At 41.9% G+C, this 20,330-nt stretch overlaps 1 protein-coding gene and 1 pseudogene across 1 annotated transcript in view; one reads left to right on the top strand and one right to left on the bottom strand.

Moving 5' to 3' along the window:
- DNAJC17 (DnaJ heat shock protein family (Hsp40) member C17) overlaps positions 1 to 20,330 on the bottom strand; it is a 42,444-nt gene that overhangs the window by 8,887 nt on the left and 13,227 nt on the right. The window contains 3 exon segments of the mRNA XM_030318466.1: positions 1,519 to 1,606; positions 1,844 to 1,902; positions 2,204 to 2,273. Coding sequence (XP_030174326.1) covers positions 1,519 to 1,606; positions 1,844 to 1,902; positions 2,204 to 2,273 — 217 coding nt within the window.
- Positions 4,274 to 4,446, top strand: LOC115517296 (annotated as a pseudogene).

The following is a 20,330-nucleotide window of genomic DNA, read 5'->3' as shown; positions in this document are numbered from 1 at the left end:
GTGACAAACCCTCCTCTCAGGCCTGGGACCCACTGCTTTCTTCTCTGGGTACTATACTTACCTAGAATCTCCAGGGTTTTTTGTTTTTTTTTTTTTTTTTTTAATTTTTTTTTTTTTCAACGTTTTTTATTTATTTTTGGGACAGAGAGAGACAGAGCATGAACGGGGGGAGGGGCAGAGAGAGAGGGAGACACAGAATCGGAAACAGGCTCCAGGCTCCGAGCCATCAGCCCAGAGCCTGACGCGGGGCTCGAACTCACGGACCGCGAGATCGTGACCTGGCTGAAGTCGGACGCTTAACCGACTGCGCCACCCAGGTGCCCCTGTTTGTTTTTGATAAAAAGATGGATGTACTGAGATGGTATATTGAATATTAAATGTATGGATATCAAATAGGCAAGAAGAAGGGGGAAAAATCAGGTAAAGACTGCCTACAACAATTTTTTTTAATTAAAAAATTTTTTTTGATGTTTATTTATTTTGAGAGAGAGAAAGAGAGCATAAGTGTGGGAGGGGCAGAGAGAGAGAGTGGGAGACACAGAATCCAAAGCAGGCTCCAGGCTCTGAGCTGTCAGCACAGAGCCCAACATGGGGCTTGAACTCACGAACTGTGAGATCATGACGTGAGGCCAAAGTCAGACACTTAACTGACTTAGCCATCCAGGTGCCCCAGGACTGCCTGGAACAATCTTACTGCAGTGATGAAAATGTTCTAAAATTGATTTACAGGCACAGATGCGCCATTTGGTAAATTTCCTAAAAATCATTGAATCACACACTTGAAAGGGGTAGATGGGGGGCACCTGGGTGGCTCAGTGGGTTGGGTGTCTGACTTCAGTTCAGGTCATGATCTCACTGCTCGTGAGTTCGAGCTCGGTGTGGGGCTCTGTGCTGACAGCTGGGAGCCTAGAGCCTGCTTCGGATTCTGTGTCTCCCTCTCTCTCTATCCTTTCCCTGCTCTCTCTCTGCCTCTCAAAAATAAATAAATGCTAAAAAAAAAATTTAAAAAAATGGGTAGATGGTATGATATTCAAAACACACCATAATAAAGCTATTAAAAAAAATGCCTGGACCTATTTGGATCCTTCTGAGAGGACTCCTCAGAGTGAAAGCTCTGTGCAGAAGTGAGGCTGGGATGAATCAAAAGATCCAGGACAGCATCCTGAATAAGAACAAGACTTTACTCATACTGCGTGGGTTTAAATCTCAGATCCAGCAAGTTCTCATCCTTTTGGTGCCTTAGCTTCTTTGTCTATTAAAAAAATGGGTTTAGTAATACCCACTTCCTTAGATAATTAAAGGAGGCTGTAAAGCATTGGTCACAATGCTAGCTAGTAGTAAATCTAGTCACTGTTGTCATTCCTAAGAGTATCCTTCAGGACCCACCCTGGCAGCAGGGTTCTGCCTAGAGCTGGAGCCAAAAAGCTCTGAGGTACAGCTCCAGGAAGAAAAGTGAGGGGGCTGCATGAAAATGGCCCAGGGAAACCACAGGCCACCCAGTACCACAAAGTCACCTACCAAGCTTCACTTTCTTTCTTCTCTCATCAAGTTTCTGGGTTCTCTCTGCTGCCTGCTTCTTGGCTTTCCTGACCTTGTCATACGCAGCCTGGCAGGAGAAAGGAACACCGAGGAGCAGTCAGCTGAAGGACACAGCACAGAGTATAGCCATCTTCCCGGACCTGCTATGTAGCCCCGGAGCCGTCGGGAGGCAGCCTGGTGACCAGACCTCCAGGCTGGGGCGGCAGGGCCCGTGCTGCATGGCGGAGTATAGGCGACTGAGGCTCAAGTGCCACAGTGGTCTCTAACCACGGGAGACAGTTCAAATAGAGGAGGATGAGCTTACCCTGGCTGCAGCATCGGTCAGTACCTCCAAGGCCTGAGAAAGCTGGTGGAAGAGCTCAGCTACAAATATGGGTCAAAAAAGAGAGGAGAAAAAGGAAGTCAGGCTTGATATGGTGTGCTCTCTCGAAAAAGCACCTCAAAGAAGCCACACGCTGGCAGGAAGGCCGACATCCACAGATGACGGACCAACCGGGAAGGGTGAGTGTACAGACAACTGACCAGACTCCCTCCCCTTGCATGCAAAGTGCAGGCCTGGGGCTGTGCACGTCACACTCCACAGCAGTCACTCGGGAGTGGAGACCGGGAGGACGCCATGCCCAGGTGAGCGGGTCTCACCTCCCCACGTGTAGGACAGTCTCACCTGCTCTGGGATTATCTGGATTTTTGTCTGGGTGGCAGGAGAGGGCCTTCTGCCTATATGCCTTCTTCACCTGGAAGAGTCAGAAGACGTGGTTATTCACTCTCTCACCCAGGTGGGCAAGAAAATCTCACCAAAGCAATAAAGAAATCCAGGGAGTATTCCCCATGGCTAAAAGAAAGGCTGCTGGCCCCCACACTGCTTCTCCTCCACCCGAGGAGATTTGCACTGGATGAGGCGAAGGCCATGGAGGGAGCCAGCTGCAGCCTTGCAGCAGAGAAGCTGGGCCTACTTTCTGCTGAGCACCAGTCTCACCACACAGGATGTAAAAGGGCTCCTGACAGGGGCAGGTTTCTCTACAGCCACCTGGAAATAGGCACTCACATATTCTTCGTAGGCATGTAAACTGGGGCGCCCTTTCTGAAAGAAAATTTAGCCATCAAGTTTTAAAATGTATTTGCCCATGGGGTGCCTGGGTGGCTCAGTCAGTTAAGCTTCCAACTCTTGGTTTCTGCTCAGGTCATGATGTCATGGTTCATGGGTTCAAGCCTTGCAGTGGGTTCCATGCTGGCAGCGCAAAACCTACTTGAGATTCTCTGTTTCCCTCTCTCTCTGCCCCTTCCCTGCTTGAGTGCTCTCTCTCACACACACAAAAATAAATAAACATTTAAAAAATAAATAGAGGTGCCTGGGTGGCTCAGTTGGTTGAGTGACTGAGCATCTGACTTTGGCTCAGGTCATGATTTCACAGTTTGTGAGTTCAAGCCCCACATCAGGTTCTGTGCAAACTGCGTGGAGGCTGCTTGGGATTCTCTCTCCCCAGCCCCTCTCTGCCCCTCCCCTGCTCGCACTTTCTGTCTCTCTCAAAATAACTAAATAAACTTAAAAAAAAAAGGGGAATAAAAAATAAACTTAAAAAAATAAAATGTATTTGCCCTTTGATCACTCTTAGGAATTTGGACTTATACAGGTATGCCAAAGCAAATATACAAAGATGTCCACTGCAGCAATGTTTATATTAGCAACCACTGGAACCAACCAAAACCTCCATCAACAGGGAGACCCATTTAAAAAATTATGATAGACAGAAGTCTATACATGCCAACTAGAAAGATCTTCAAGTCCACATCTCAAGAAGAAAAACTGTAACTATGTATGGTGACAGATGTTAACTAGATTTTTTGTGGTGATTGTTTTGCAATATATACAAATATCAAATCATTATTTTGTACCCCTGAAACTAAGACAATGTTATATGTCAATATATCTCAAGAAAAAAAAAAGATCTTCAAGGTATAGTGTATGAAAAAACAAGACTTAGAGCAGTATATAATATGATCACTTTGGTATTCAAAATAAACAAATAATGGAGTACATGGGTGGCTCAGTTGGTTAAGTGTCCAACTCTTGATTTCGGCTCAAGTCATGATCTCATGGTTCATGGGTTCAAACACTGCATTGGGCTCTGCACTGACAGTGGGGAGTCCGCTTTGGATTCTCTTTCTCTCCCCCTCACTCTGCCCTACCCTTTCCCCAACTCACATGCGTGTGCACTCTCTCTCTCAAAATAAATAAACTCTAAAAATTAACAGATGAAAGAACTATAAATAGAGATATTTGGACATGTGCATAGCCTTTGAAACTTATGAGGAAAAAAAGTTTCTTATCATATAAAACCTAACAGGGGTTTCCTTTGGAGAGAGGTTAAAGATGGAGGGGGAAGAAACATTTACTTCTTTTTTTTTTTTAAGTTATTTATTTATTTTTGAGGGAGAGAGAGAATCAGCGTAGAGCCTGACACAGGGCTCAATCTCACAAACTAAGACCATGACCCGAGCCGAAATCAAGAGTAGGATGCTTAACCAACTAAGCCACCCAGGTGCCCCAACCTCTTTTTTTTTTCTAAGTAATCTCTATGCCCAACTGGGGCTTGAACTCACAACTTCGAGACCAAGAGTCCCACGCTCTTCCGACAGAGCCTGCCAGGTGCCCCCATTTACTTCTCATACTTTTCTGTAGTTCAAATTTTCAAACCTTAAACTGGTCTTATTTTATTATCATTTTTTTATTGTCAGCTTTGTGCAGTGGCGGTATCGTAGCCAATGAGGTTTATCCGAGGCACAATTATTGCTAATTGGAAACTTTTATTGTCAACAGGGGTTATCTTGGTGGGGAGGTTATGGTCTATCTTTATTTTTATCTTGTAGCTCTCTGAATTAAAAAGAAAAAAAAGTATTACTTCTAATGTAAGTAAAAAAAACACAGCTACCAAGATTCTCTATCATATATTACCCACTCAGCTATTTTAAGGAAAACAGAGCACAAATCCCAGAATCAGCCTCTGCTTCCTGAGGCCCTGTGCTCACTTGTGCTTGCACACCTTACCTGCCATTCAAACCTGCAAGGAGGAGCCTCTGGACCCAGAACTTCTGCAAGCAGCTAAGCAGACTGGCTTTCTAGGCTTCTCAGAGGAAACCATAAATACTTCTACCCAAAGTTGCTAAAGAAGGACCTTGAGAGGCACGCAGCCAGCACCACCAAGGGAGGGCATATGGCCAGGTGCCTCACTCTACTACCACCTCTAGGGCCAAGGAGGGCGGGCAGCCGCCTAGCCCAGGACCTCTGGGATGTGCTGCCATCTCCTGGACTAGGGCCGGCACTACACCTTCACCGCCAGGGCGACCAAGCCCATCAGGCTCTCGCAGGGCTCTCCTGGTTCAGCCCAGCAAACAGAATCCACTCCCACCCAGGACAGGCCTGGAGCAGCGAGGGTGTAGATGTGCCTCCCTACATCCCCACCTTCCTAATCGTCCATCCGTGCTCACCTGGCACACCTGCTTTCCTCAACAACCCAATCGAGCCTTTCACCATTAAAATTTACAGCAGGGGCGCCTGGGTGGCTTAGTTAAGCATCTGACGGGCTCAGGTCATGATCTTTCGGTTTATGAGTTCGAGCCCCGCGTAGGGCTCTGTGCTCACCGCTCAGACCCTGGAGCCTGCTTTGGATTCTGTGTCTCCCTCTCTCTTGCCCCTCCCTTGCTCACACTCGTCTCTCTCTCTCTCTTTCTCTCTCTCAAAAATAATAAACATTTAAAAAAATTTTTTAATTACAACAAAATCTAGCTGTTTCCACTATTAAAAATTATAATAAGAGGGTGATCGTTTTATATACATTTTACATTTGAAACAGCATCTTACTCTTCAGTCCCTTATCATTAGTCTTTTCTCCCTTTCTTTGCCTCTTCTATTGTGCCCCAGCCTCATTTCTTATTTAAAACTAAGCCTTATTATGTATTCTTTATGTTTTAGGGTCCTCTATGTGTTGTTTTCCTTCAATAAGTAAAACAATACAAAAATATATAAAGAGAAAGCCAAAAATCTAATGTTCTTTCCCCACCTCACCTGCCCTCTCTTCACAGTTCCGATGTTAACTGGGATGGTGGGTAGGCTTTTAAAGCTTCCTCCTTGATTATGCCAACAAATATGAGTCTTCTGGGTTTGGTTTCTGTCTCTCTACCCCTCCTCTCTCTGTCTGAGATGGGTGAAAGGCAGAGGCAGGGAGAAGAGGGTGTCTGTCACCTCAATGTGAAAGCTGTCTGCTCTCAGAATGCACTTCTTCAGGACCAGGATTAGGGGTGTGGCTTACCAATGTCTGGGCATTCTGTCGAAGATGTTCTTTATATTGTGGGGGCTCTTTAAAAGTATTATATGTTCATTTTTGTAAATCTGGAAGAGACAGTAAAAAGGAGAGGCAAGAAGGATCAGTAAGAAAGAAAGATAAAAGAGCATGGGGAAGCCTGGGTGGTAGTGTATTCTTCATTTTCTTTCTTCTTTTTTTTTTTTTTTTGAGAGAATGCTTTATGGATTTTATTATAAAGGAATGATATTAAGTACTGCTTTGTGTTTTAGAATTCATTTTGGATGTTCTACATCAGAAAACCGGGGGTTTTTACCAAACTGACTTTATAGTCCACGTGCTTGTGAGACCTGAATTGTGTTTAAGTGTTTATTTTAAGTGAATCATGTCTCCATTTGTACTTAAGCACTATTCGTTTTTTCACAGCTGATATTTGCAGTTATGTTTCATGTGGGGCATTCTACTGCAAAACCATAAAAAACAGGACACATAAACAAACAAAAAAACAAAACTTATTTTTTACTTAAATAGGGAAACAAATTGTTCAAACAAAAATTTAATTATATAATAACAGGAAATTAATCTAATACATTAATTTGCTTCTTCATCAATTCTCTTTCCAGAATGTGTCCCTTTGACAAATATCAACAAGAGTCTCATCAGATTTTTTTGAAGTAACAGTATAACTAGACCTAGTATAACAGTATAACAGTATAACTAGACCAGTATAACTAGGAGGTTACCTCTCCCCTCATCTGCATGGAGCCCATCTTACCCCCACCCTTCCAGCTCCATATTCCTAACATCTACAACTAAACACAACTGCCTTAATCAAACTGATATATCCTGGACATCTCACTCTCTCAAGGCCTGGACTGCCCTCAATTTCCAAAACAACCTTTAAAGGTATAAGGGGCTGACCATTCTATATTTTACGATCCTATAGGAAAAAGTTAACAGTCTCATGCACTGGCTAGATATTAGCATTATATCAGGCTGGTTATTCATTCCAAGGAGGGATATCTAATGGTAGGAGGAGAGCTCTCTGAGAGCCCTTCAGTACAGCACTGAATCTATCCCACCTCCTGGGTCCACTGATAGAATATCTAGGAATAAACAGGCTGAGCTGGAGTTGGGGATATAGAGAAAAATCAGGTATGTCTTGGACACTGAAGAGGAAGGACAGTATTTAGCAAGGATGATGGCTGTGAAAACAATGAGCTACATTATTGTGTGTGATGCCGTTAAAAGTGGTCCATGAGAATGGAAACCCAGAAATAAATCCACAATTACATGGTCAATTAATCTTTGACAAAGGAGGAATGAATATGCAATGGAAAAAAGACAATCTCTTCAACAAATGGATAGCCACATGTAAAAGAATGAAATTGGACCACTTTCTTTCACTATACCCAAAAATGACTCAAAATGGATTAAAGACCCAAATGTGAGACCTGAAATCATAAATATCCTTGAAGAGAAAATCCTTGAAGGCAATAATTTCTCGGACACTGGCCATAGGAACATTTTTCTAGATATGTCTCTTGAGGCAATGGAAATAAAGCAAAATAAACTATGGCAACTACATCAAAATAAAAAGCTTCTACACAGTGAAGGAAACAATAAAACTAAAAGGCAAACTATTGAATGGAGAAGATATTTGCAAATGACATATCCAGTAAAGGGTTAGTATCCAAAATACATAAAGAGCTTCTAAAACTCAACACTCAACAAACAAATATTCCAATTAAAAATGGGCAGAAGATGGGGTGCCTGTGTGGCTCAGTCAGTTGAGGGTCCAACTTTGGCTCAGGTCACGATCTCAAGGTTTGTGAGTTTGAGCACCCCCCTTCCCCCCCCCCCCCCCGCTCCCCCTGTCAGGCTCTGTGCTGACAGCTCAGAGCCTGGAGCCTGCTTCAGATTCTGGCTCCCTCTCTCTCTCTGACCCTCCCCTGCTTGTGCTCTGCCTCTCTCTCTCTCAAAAATAAACACTAAAAAAAAAAAAAAAAGGAGCAGAAGACACGAACAGACATTCTCCAAAGAAGACATCCAGATGGTCCAACAGACACATGAAAAGATACTCAACATCACGCACCATCAGGGAAATTCAAATCAAAACGACAATGAGCTATCACCTCACACCTGTCAGAATGGCTAAAAGTCAAAACACAAAAAACAGGAGCACCTGGCTGGCTCAGTCCTGTACAGCCTGCAACTCTTGATCTCGGCGTCATGAGTCCAAGCCCACCTTGGCAGGGAACGCACTTAAAAAACAAAACGAAAACAAACAAACAAAACCCCAAGAAACAACAAGTGTTGATGAGGATGTGGATAAAAATGTGGAATGCAAATTGGTGCAGCCATTGGAGTGTCTTCAAAAAAATTAAAAATAGAACAACCCTACAGTCTAGGAATCCCACTACTGGGTATTTACCCCCAAAATACAAAAACACTAATTCAAAGGGATACATGCATTGCTATGTTTATTGCAGCATTAGCTACACTAGCCAAACTATGGAAGCAGCTCAAGTATCCATCAACTGATGAAAGGATAAAGATGTCATATATAATATATAATGGAATATTTTTCCAGCTGTAAAGAAGAATGAAATCTTGCCATTTGCAACAACAAGGATAGAGCTAGTGAGTATAATGTTGAGTGAAATAAGTCAGTCAGAGAAGACAAATACCATATGATTTCATTCATACATGGGATTTAAGAAACAAAACAACAAAGAAAAAAATGAGCAAAGGAAAAGAGGAAGACAAAACAAGAAACAAACTCTTAACTATAGAGAACAAACTGATGGTTACCAGAGGGGAGGTAGGTGGGGGGGGTGGGGGGGATGGGGAAAATAGGGGAGGGGGATTAAAGAGTACATTTATCATGATGAAATAAAATAAAATAATTTTAAAAAGGGGTGCCTGGGTGGCTCAGTTGATTGAGCATCTGACTCTTGATTTCAGCTCAGGTCATGATCCCAGGGTCATGGGACCAAGCCCCACATCGGGCTCTGCCCTGAGCATGCAGCCTACTTGGGATTCTCTCTCTCTCTCTCTCTCTCTCTCTCTCTCTCTCTCTCTCCTCTCCCTCCACCCCTCTCCCCCCACCCCACACACACTCTCTCTCTCTAAAATAAAGAAAAAAAAACTGAAAAAAAATGGAAAATGGAAACACAGAGAAGGGAGTGACTAATTTTAGCTCTGCAAGCTTCTTAGAGAAGGCAATATCTGGCTGGGTCTGAAAGGTGAGTAGTTCTGTGAGCAGAGAGCTGGAAAGGACATTCAAGACAGAGGTGTGAAAGAATTGACTTCTCTTAGAGCCTCAGGACAGCTTACAGGAGAAATATAAGGGTTCTGCTGTGTGGGCACCTGGCTCAGTCAGTAAAGCATGCAACTCTTGATCTTGGAGTTGTGAGTTTGAGCCCCACGTTGGGTGTGGAGATTACTGAAAAATAAAATTTAGCCCTGGTGGCTCAGTTGGTTGAGTGTACGACTTCAGCTCAGGTCATGATCTCACGCTTCATGAGTTCAAAGTTCCACATTAGGCTCTGTGCTGACAGCTCAGAGCCTGGAGCCTGCTTCAGATTCTGTTCTCCCTCTCTCTTGCCCCCTCCCCTGCTCACACTCTGTCTCTCAAAAATGAATAAATGTTAAAATAAACAAACAAACAAAATTTTTAAAAATTGCTTTAATGAGGTAAGGTCCTGAGAACAGAAAAGGACATGAAAAAGAGACATGGTTGCAATAAAGCACAGAAATAAAAATAACTGTTTTTGTCAAAGGATATTTTGGGTTTTAAAAAACTTAACCGGGTGCCTGGCTGGCTCAGTCATTGGAATATGCAACTCTTGACCTCCAGGTTGTGGGTTCAGCCCCACATTAGGTGTAGATTGTTCAAAAATGAAATCTTAAAAGAAAAAAAAACAAAAACAAAAACTTCACCAAAGAAAAGTAATGAAAGAAGAGTAGGAAAAGAAACAAATTCATACAAACAGGTTTTTTTTTTTTTTAATTTTTTTTTTTTTTTCAACGTTTATTTTATTTTTGGGACAGAGAGAGACAGAGCATGAACGGGGAGGGGCAGAGAGAGAGGAGACACAGAATCGGAAACAGGCTCCAGCTCTGAGCCATCAGCCCAGAGCCCGACGCGGGGCTCGAACCTCACGGACCGCGAGATCGTGACCTGGCTGAAGTCGGACGCTTAACCGACTGCGCCACCCAGGCGCCCCAATACAAACAGGTTTTAATGCACAGACCTGGGATGAAGAAATGTTGGGGAATGAGAACACACATATAGGCAAAGAAATGCCCACTGGGCCAAGAAACAAAGTTTGAAGAATGATAAAGTTACTCAGTTACTGAAAATATAAGAAAGTTATGTGATTCATAGAACAGAGAGTAGAAGGGAAAACTCCACTGTGTGTCTGAGCAGAGCCAGATGTGTTGAGTCTGCTGAGTTCAAGGGTAGTGAACCTCTATCAAGGATGAATGACTGAGGAGGTTTTGCGGATCTCCAAGCCCAAAGATTTAAACCTCGACATTCTCTAACAGCTATGGAAGTATATCATAAAAAGCACAAAAGCAGATTAATGGAACATATAAGACTGGCCATGAAACAAACACTAATAAATGTAAAAATTCAACATATAGTAAAAAGTATTATTAAGACATATAATACTGAGTGAAGAAAAAGTTAAATCTTCATCTCAACCATATACCAAAATAACTCCAAATAGATCAAAGCACTAAATAAACAAAACACTAAATAAAAAAAACAAAAAACAAAACTAAAAGAACCTAAAAGAAAGGAAATGATGACTATTAATCTGCCTGTGGGACTGGGAAGAAATTCCTAAGCATTAAAGCAAGGGAAGAAAACACATGCGTGCATGCACAGAATGAATAAATTTACAATGACAAAAATTTAAATGACTCTCAGTTAAAAATCAGAGACAAAATTGATACGGAAATGAAAACTAAGGGAAGTATTTGCATGAAATATGACAGATAACACAATGCTTACTACCTAAAGAACTCGTACGAAAAAAAAAAAACAGAATAAACCACAATAGAGAAAAAAACATGAAGAGATAATGCATAGAATAGAAACAGTTAATAACATGAAAAATATTCATCCTCACACACAAGATTAAGTCCTTTTCAAAATTCAAAAATTTAAGTCCTATCAATTGACAACAAGCAAAAAAGGATGGCATTTAATAATGTTGGTGGCTTTGTGGTGAATATGTAAATCGACCTGATGACTCTGGAAAGCAATCTGGCCCTGTATATCAGGAGGCTATAAAAAGTGCAGACCTTTTGATCCAGCAAGCCCTCTACTAAGAGTCTGTCTACAGAAATATTTAGAAATTCATTCAATATTTATAAAAAGTGGTATTCACTTATAGCATTTATATTACAGAAAGTCAGAAATTGTTTACATTCCAAAACAACAACAGCAGTAGCTGGCACTTATATAATGCTTACTGCGTGGCAAGCTGTGTCTGAAGTGCTTTACATATAATAACTTATTTAGCCCTTAAAACACCCCTATGAAGTAGAAATTATTATAAGCCACATTTTACACACGAGAAAACTATGACATAATGAGGGATAATTATGATACTGAAAATCCATTCAATGAAAAAGCATGCAATTATTATTACAGAGAGTAACCAAACACCATAGGAAAAATGTGGCCCCCAGCCCACCTCTGCCACCAAGGACCATAGAGGAAGTCTAGACTTCTCCCCTTGCCACCTGTACAAACCACCTCAAACCTTCACGAGGTTGATGTCAGAAAAGGCCAAGTGGGGAGCTCACCCTCAGCAGATGAAATATAAAAAATATTCCTGGGGTGCGTGGGTGGCTCAGTTGGTTGAGCATCTGACTTCAGGTCAGGTCATAATCTCACTGCTCATGGGTTCGAGCCCCGTGTTGGGCTCTATGCTGACAGCTCAGAGCCTGGAGCCTGTTTCGGATTCTGTCTCCCTCTCTCTCTGCCCTTCCCCCCATTCACGCTCTGTCTGTCTCTCTCTCTCAAAAATAATAAAATTTAAAAAGTTTTTGAAGAAAAAGAAAAACAAAATATTCCTGAAGGGGCACCTGGGTGGCTCAGTCAGGTGAGCATCCGACTCTTGATTTTGGCTTAAGTCATGATCCCACAGTGCTGGGAATGAGCCCCATGCTGGGCTCTGCACTGGGCATGGAGCCTGCTTGAGATTCTCTCTCCCCCTCTGCCCCTCTCCCTTGCTCACCTGCATACTCTAACTAAAAAACCAAAAATAAAATAAAATGTTAGGGGCTACTGGGTGCCTCAGTCAGTTAAGCTTCTGACTCTTGGGTCTCAGCTCAGGTCAAGATCTCACGGTTCATGGGTTCAAGCCGCATGTCAGGCTCTGCACTGGTGGTGTGGAGCCTGCTTGTGATTCTCTCTCTCCCTGTCTCTGTACCTCCCCTGCTCACTCCCACTCTCCCTAAATAAATAAATAAACATCAAAAAAATAAAAATAAATGTTAAAAATATATATATATGAGAGAGATTATAGCTGATATTTACTTTTTATAATGAGCCTGTATTACTTGTCAAATCAAGAAAAACACTGTTTAAAAAACCAGACAGGTCTAAACACTCCAGTCAAAAAATAGAGTGGCCGAATGGATAAAAAACAAGACCCATCTATATGCTACCTGCAAGAGACTCATTTCAGAGGTAAGGACACGCACACACACACTGGAAGTAAAAGGATGGAAAAAGATATTCCCTACAAATAGCCAAAAAAAAGCTGAGGTGGCTATACTTATGACAAAATAGACTTAAGATAAAGATTGTAATAAGAGGCAATGGTCTTCATACAATGCTAAAGGAGTCAATCATCAAGAGGATATAATATTTGTAAATATACTATACCCAACATAGGAGCATATATATATATATACACACACACATACCTAAAGGGAGAAATAGACAACAATATAATAATAGTAGGGGACTTTAATACTCCACTTTCATCAATGGTCAAAATAGATCATCCAGACAGAAAATCAATACGGAAATATTAGCCTTAAACTGCACATTAGACCAGAGGAACTTAACAGACATATGTAGAACATTCCTCCAAAAGCAAGAGAATGTACACTCTTCCAAGCACACACAGAACATTCTCCAAGACAGATCATATATTAGGTCAAAATAAGGTTTTTTTTTCCAATTTATTTATTTATTTTCACACAGAGAAAGAGAGAAAGAGAAAGAGGGCAAGTGGGAGAAGGGCAGAGAGAGAGGGAGACAGAAGGAGAGAGAGAATCCTCCTCACTCAAAGCTCAGAGCCCGACTGCGAGCTTGAACTCCTGAACCATGAGATCATGACCTGAACCAAAATCAGAGTTGGACGCTTAGTCAACTGAGCTAACCAGGTGCCCCCAAAATAAGTCTTAATACATTTCAAAAGACTGAAATCATATCAAGTATCTTTTCTGACCACAGCAGTATAAACTAGAAATCAATTACAGGAAGAAAACTGGAAAACTCACAAATATGAGGAGATTAATCAACCACACTATTGAACAACCAATGGGTAATGGAGAAATCTAGGAGAAATTAAAAAAACTACCTTGAGATAAATGACAGTAGAAAATATAATATATCAAAACTAATGGAACACAGCAAAAGCAGTTCTAAGAAGGAACCTCATAGTGATAAGCACCTACTTTAAGAAACAAGAAACTCTAAAGATTCCACCAAAACTGCTAGACCTAATAAATGAATTCAGTAAAGCTGCAGGACACAAAATCAATATACAAAAATTTGTTGTATTTCTATACTCTAATAATGAACTACCAGAAAGAGAAATTAAGAAAACAATTCCATTTACAATTACATCAAAAGAATAAAATGCCTAGGAATAAATTTAACCAAAGAGGTGAAAGACCTGTACACTAAAATATAAGACACTGATAAAAGAAAACTGAAGACAACACAAATAAATGGAAAGATATTCTGTGCTTATGGATTAGAAGAATTAATATTATTAAATGTCTTTACTACCCAAAGCAATCTACAGATTCAGTGCTATCCCTATCAAAATTCCAAAGGCATTTTTCATGGAAATAGAAAAAATAAACCTAAAATTTGTATAGAATCACAAAAGACCCCAAATAGCCAAAGCAATATTTATTTATTTTTTTTCCATTTCATTTCATTTTTTTTATTTTTTCCAATATATGAAATTTATTGTCAATTGGTTTCCATACAACACCCAGTGCTCATCCCAAAAGGTGCCCTCCTCAATACCCATCACCCACCCTCCCCTCCCTCCCACCCCCCATCAACCCTCAGTTTGTTCTCAGTTTTTAACAGTCTCTTATGCTTTGGCTCTCTCCCACTCTAACCTCTTTTTTTTTTTTTCCCTTCCCCTCCCCCATGGGTTTCTGTTAAGTTTCTCAGGATCCACATAAGAGTGAAACCATATGGTATCTGTCTTTCTCTGTATGGCTTATTTCACTTAGCATCACACTCTCCAGTTCCATCCACGTGCCAAAGCAACATTTAAAAGGAAGAACAAAGCTGGAGGCATCACACTTCCTGATTTCAAACTATATTACAAAGGTATAGTAATCAAAACAGTATGGTATTAGCATAAAAACAGACACATAAATCAATGAAATGGAAGATGGGAGAGCCCACAAATTAACCCAGGCATATATGGTAAATGAATTTACAACAGAGGAGCTAAGAATAAATAGTGGGGGAAAAAGGCAGTCTCTTCAATAAATGGTGTTGGAAAACCGTACAGCAACATACAAAAGAATGAAACTGGACTCCTACCTTACACCATACACAAAATACCAACTCAAAATGGATTAAAGACTTAATGTAAGACCTGAAACCATAAAACGCCTAGAAGAAAACATAGGCAGTAAATTCCTTGACATCAGTCTTGGTCATGATTTTTGGATTTGTCACCAAAAGCAAAATAATAAGTGGTACTATATCAAACTAAAAATCTTCTGCACAGCAAGGAGACCATCCACAAAATGGAAAGGCAACCTACAGAATGGAAGAAAGTACTGGTAAATCATATATCTGATAAGGGATTAATATTCAAAATATGAAAAAAAAACTCATATAAGTCAATAGCAAAAAACCCCAAGCAATCTGATTTTTCTCATGGCAGAGGATGTGAAGAGACATTTTTCCAAAGAAGACATACAGATGGCCAAAGGTAAATAAAAGGTGCTCAACATCACCAATCAGGGGAATGCAAATCAAAACCACAATGATAGTACCACAAGATAGCACCTCACACCTGTTAGAATGGCCTGTTCTCAAAAAGACTAGAATAACAAATGTTGGCAAGGGTGTGGAGAAAAGGGAACCCTCAGCACTGTTGGTAGGAATGTAAATTGGTGCAGCTACTGTGGAATGGCGATTCCTCACAAAATTAAAAATAGAACTATCATATGATATAGCGATCCTGCTTCTAGGTATTTATTCAAAGGAAACAAAACACTAACTGGATAAGATATCTGCACCCCCATGTTCACTGCAGCATTATTTACAATAGCCAAGACATGGAAGCAACCTGATAGATGGACAAAGACGTGCTGGACACACACACACACACAGGAATATTATTTAGCCATTAAAAAAAGGAAAGTTTGCCATTTGTGACACATGCATTGACCTTGAGGGCATCGTGCTAAGTGAGATGAGTCAGACAGAAAGACAAATACCATATGATCTCATTTATATGTGGAATCTAAAAAAAAATTAAAAAACAAAACAAAAACAAAACTCATAGATAAAGAGAACAGACTGGTGGTTGCCAGAAGTGGGGGGGGGGGGGGGGGGGCGGTGAAATGTGCGAAGGGGGTCAAAAGGTGCAAACTCCCAGTTATAAAATAAGTCATGGGAATGTAATGTATAGTGTGCTGCTAGATTAATAATACTATATTGTATATTTGAAAGTTACTAAGTAGATCTGAAAAGTTCTTATCACAAGAAAAAAATGTGTAACTATGTGTAGTGACAGACTTATGTTAACTAGACTTATTGTGGTGTGCATTTACAATGTACACAATGTATTGAGTCATTATGTTAATAATACAATGTTATGGGGCACTTGAGTGGTTCAGCTGACTGAGTATCCCCACTCTTGATTCAGCATAGGTCATGATTCCAGGGTTGTGGAATGGAGTCCTGCATTGGTGGTCTTGGCACTGAGCATGGAGCCTGCATGGGATTCTCTCTCTCTCTCTCTCTCGCTCTCTCTCTCTCTCTCTCCCCCCCCCCCCTCCCGGCCTCTGCCCCTCTCCCCCTCTGACATACTCTCTCTCTCTAATAATGATTATACTAAAATCTTATGTCAATTAATCTCAATCTTGAAAAACAGGGATGGTGACCCCTGGGTGGCTCAGTCGGTTAAGTGTCTGACTCTTAGTCTGTGCTGGCAGCGCAGAACCTACTTGGGACCTCTCTCTCCACCTCCGTCTCTGCCCTCCCCTGCTCAGGTGTGCACTCTCTCTCTCTCTCAAATCAAGGTGCGCCTGGGTGGCACAGTTGGTTAAAGGTCCCACTTCAGCTCAGGTCATGATCTCACTGTCTGCAGGTTCAAGCCCCAAGTTGGGCTCTGTGTTGACAGCTCACAGCCTAGAGCCTGTTAGGAATTCTGTGTCTCCCTCTCTGTCTGCCCCTCCCCCACTCACACTCTGTTTTTCAAAAATAAATAAACATTAAAAAAAATTTAAATTCCAAAATTAATAAACTTAAAAAAAAGAATTGTTAAAAAAAAAAAACCCAGAGATATTCAGTTTCCCTCTACTATTCTAAGCTGGAAGACAGCATGGTTCACTGAAAGAGAGAAAGTTCTGGAATCTAACAGATGTATTTTATTTATTTTAATTTTTATTTTTTATTAAACAAATTTTTTTAACATTTATTTATTATTGAGAGACAGAGCGTGAGCATGGGAGGGGCCAAGAGAGGGGGAGACACAGAATCTGAAGCAGGCTCCAGGCTCTGAGCTGTCAGCAAAGAGCCAGAAGCAGGACTTGAACTCAGAAACCAAGAGATCAAGATGTGAGCCGAAGCTGGATGCTTAACTGACTGAGCTACCCAGGTGCCCCTATTTATTTTAATTTTTTTAATATTTATTTTGAGAGATAGAGCATGCACGCATGTGCCGAGAGGGAGAGAGAGAATCCCAAGCAGGCTCCAGGCTTTCACGGTAGAGCCTGATGCAGGGCTTGATCTTACAACCCTGGGATCATGACCTGAGCCGAAATCAAGAGTTGGACATTCAACCAACTGAGCAATCCAGGCACCCCTATTTTTTTTTATTTTAGAGAGAGAGAGAGAGTGCTCGAGTGGGAGAGAGGGGCAAAGGGGGAGAGAGAGAGAGAGAGAGAGAGAGAGAGAGAGAGAGAGAGAAAGAAAGAAAGAAAGAAAGGGAAAGAAAGAGAGAATCTCAAGCAGGCTGTCAGGGTAGAGCCCTAGGTGGGGCCCGATCCCACGACCCTGGGATCATAACCTGTGCTGAAATCAAGAGATGGACATTCAAACGACTAAGCCACCTTGGCACCCCTAACAGATGTGTTTTTTAAATTTTGAATCTTCCTGCATACTACCAGCATGACTTTGGACAAATTACTGAATCTCAACTCAGCCTTATCTTCTTCAACTACAATGTGAGGAAAGAATCCCCTACACACAGGATAGTTGTGAGGATTAAAGAAAATAATCCATGTGAAGTCCCTGACAAAAACTAGGCACTCAATATAAGTCCCAAACCTCTTGCCTATCCACTTCCAGGAGGGAGGTAAACTGTGTGACACCAGCTGAGGATGATGCCAACCTGACAGCAACTCCAGGATGGGCATGGGTTCACACTGGGCCCAGGTCAGCCCAATTAGAATTCTTGAGACAGAGAGGGCTGATTTCAAGTCTGCTGGGGCTGTAGTTCTAAAATGTAATCCTTGGTTAGCTCCCACGGGCTCTGAAATACTCTCATTCAAAGAGCAGAGGGAATGGGGTGCCTGGGTGGTGCAGTCGGTTAAGCGTCCGACTTCAGCCAGGTCACGATCTCGCGGTCCGTGAGTTCGAGCCCCGCGTCAGGCTCTGGGCTGATGGCTCAGAGCCTGGAGCCTGTTTCCGATTCTGTGTCTCCCTCTCTCTACCCCTCCCCCGTTCATGCTCTGTCTCTCTCTGTCCCCCCAAGAATAAATAAACGTTGAAAAAAAATTAAAAAAACAAACAAACAAAAAAAAACCAAAGAGCAGAGGGAAGGGTAGGGAGCTTGAGATCTTCTAAGAGTGGCCATGAACTAAAACTCAGGTGGCCTAAGAATGCTGGTGAAGTGTGTCTGTCTTGATTAACTAGTTATTACTATTTTTAGCTGTTACACCTGCCGTGGGCAGGGCCCATTCCTGGGTTTTAGCTTGGAAGGCCAGTTTTGTCTTTGAACTAGTTGGCCTGGAGTTTGGTGTTTTGTGCTACAAACTGGATCGCCAGCTTTGTCCAGCCCTCCTGAAGTGACTGCTGCCTAAAGAATTTCTCATCATGTAAACACAACTCTCTTGAAGCAGGCCTTTGAAAAAGCTTCTGGTATCAATATTGTTTACTATGAAATAATGCTGCCTTATTAGCAGCTCAAGAGGCTGGATTCGGGGCAAAAAGATGCAAAATATGTTCTATAACTATGATAAAATTGGGAAGGAACAGGGACTTTCAGAATAGAGAAGTAGAGACCCTATTTGTAATGGTATGGGATAAAGCTAAGGACTGTCTAATCCCAGGCACCGGGGAAGGCAGCTCCTCCATGAAACTGAGTCTGCAGGCTTGAAGTTGCCTCAAGAAGTTGCCAAAGGCTACTAGATTGTCTTAACACTTGCAGCTTTCTTTCTTTACCTGTGGATTTCCCCTAATCCTCTGGTCTCCCTAGCACTTGGCAACATTCATTTGCATTCCTGAGACTTCACAGAGAGGAGGAGCCGGGTGACAGTAGAGTAGCTTCCCACCCAATGTCCCCTGCACAGACCATGGTTTTTCAGAGGACCAGGCTGTCTCCAAAGCCCAGCCCCGGAAAGACAAAGATCTCAGATGAATAGAAGCTCCATAAGGACTTAAAATTCCAATTTGCCGAGGTGTGGTCTTTCTAACTTGTTGCTGCCTCCCCTTCCCCTTCTCCATCCTAGGACACTACTGGAATTTAGTCTGACTTCCACATCTCAGGATTGTCATCCAGAACATAAACTACTGAACAGCGTAACACCTTCAGGCACTACTGAAGGCAAAGAGTCAGGCTTTTCCTAAGCTTCCCTAGGTGGCGAAGATCTTTTTAAAAAAAAAAAAAAATTTTTTTTTAATGTTTTATTTATTCTTGAGGGAGAGAGAGACAGAGCATGAGCGGGGACGGGGCACAGAGAGAGGGAGACACAGAATCCGAAGCAGGCTCCAGGCTCTGAGCCATCAGCCCAGAGCCCGATGCAGGGCTCGAACTCATGAACCATGAGATCATGACCTGAGCCGAAGTCGGATGCTCAACCGACTGAGGCGAAGATCTTAAATCTTACTCTTTCTATACTTTTTCTGTCTCTTCCCTAGTCACTCTCTACTAGTCTGTGCCATATGCCAGCACTTGCTTGGAAGTGCTTCTAATCTGCTGTTTCTTTTCTGGTATGGTCTGGAAAAACAGATAAACTGTTTTGGTTCTTTTAAAATAACTTTACAATTTTTAAAATTAATATTTAAAAATGAATTTAAACGAATTAATTAAATTTTAATTAAATTAAAAAAATTTAAATCTTATAACTGTTATAATTGTGCCTCAATGAGAGCCCACAGGTATAGGAAAGTATGGGGGTTCCCCTTACAAATAAAGGGAATGTGCTTTATGGGGCAGGGAGTTTTGCTTATGCCCAGGGCCCAGAACAGTGCTCTGAACAGTGCCTGGCACTTAATCTTAGTAGGTACACAATAAGTACCTACTGAATGAAAGGGGCTCACGTTCACTTGTTCTCAACCAAAACACATTCAGAAAGTCTCAACTATGTCTACTTCAGGCCCAGTGAAGAGTAGAAGTGAGCACTGTCCTGACCCTAGGAGACCTTACCACTATTTCGCAATCTTCCCTTCTACTTGCTAATGCCGTCTCTTGAGAAACCAAGTCTGGAAAAGAGAAAAAATCACTAGGGCAGACCGTCAGAAGAACCATGATGGGAACTAAATGTTATCCCCCAGATCCCACATCACAGAGGAGAAGGATGAATCATGAATTAGCAGCCACCCAGCCCTTCCTGGAGGCCACATAACTGGTTCTGCCACTTGTAGCAACCTAAGTCCAGAGCAGGGGAGTGGGTTGGGAAGTGGGTCTCCAACCATCTCCACTGGGCTTTGTGCCAGCCACGAAGCAGGGCCTCTGACAATTCACCTGCCTCCAATTTCACCTCTTGAGGGAAACGGCATCCTGACTCACTCAAAAAAGGCAAGGT

The sequence above is a fragment of the Lynx canadensis genome, chromosome B3 (genome assembly GCF_007474595.2).
Source record: "Lynx canadensis isolate LIC74 chromosome B3, mLynCan4.pri.v2, whole genome shotgun sequence".
Lineage (NCBI taxonomy): Eukaryota > Metazoa > Chordata > Mammalia > Carnivora > Felidae > Lynx > Lynx canadensis.
This window is presented reverse-complemented; position numbering and strand designations above follow the sequence as displayed.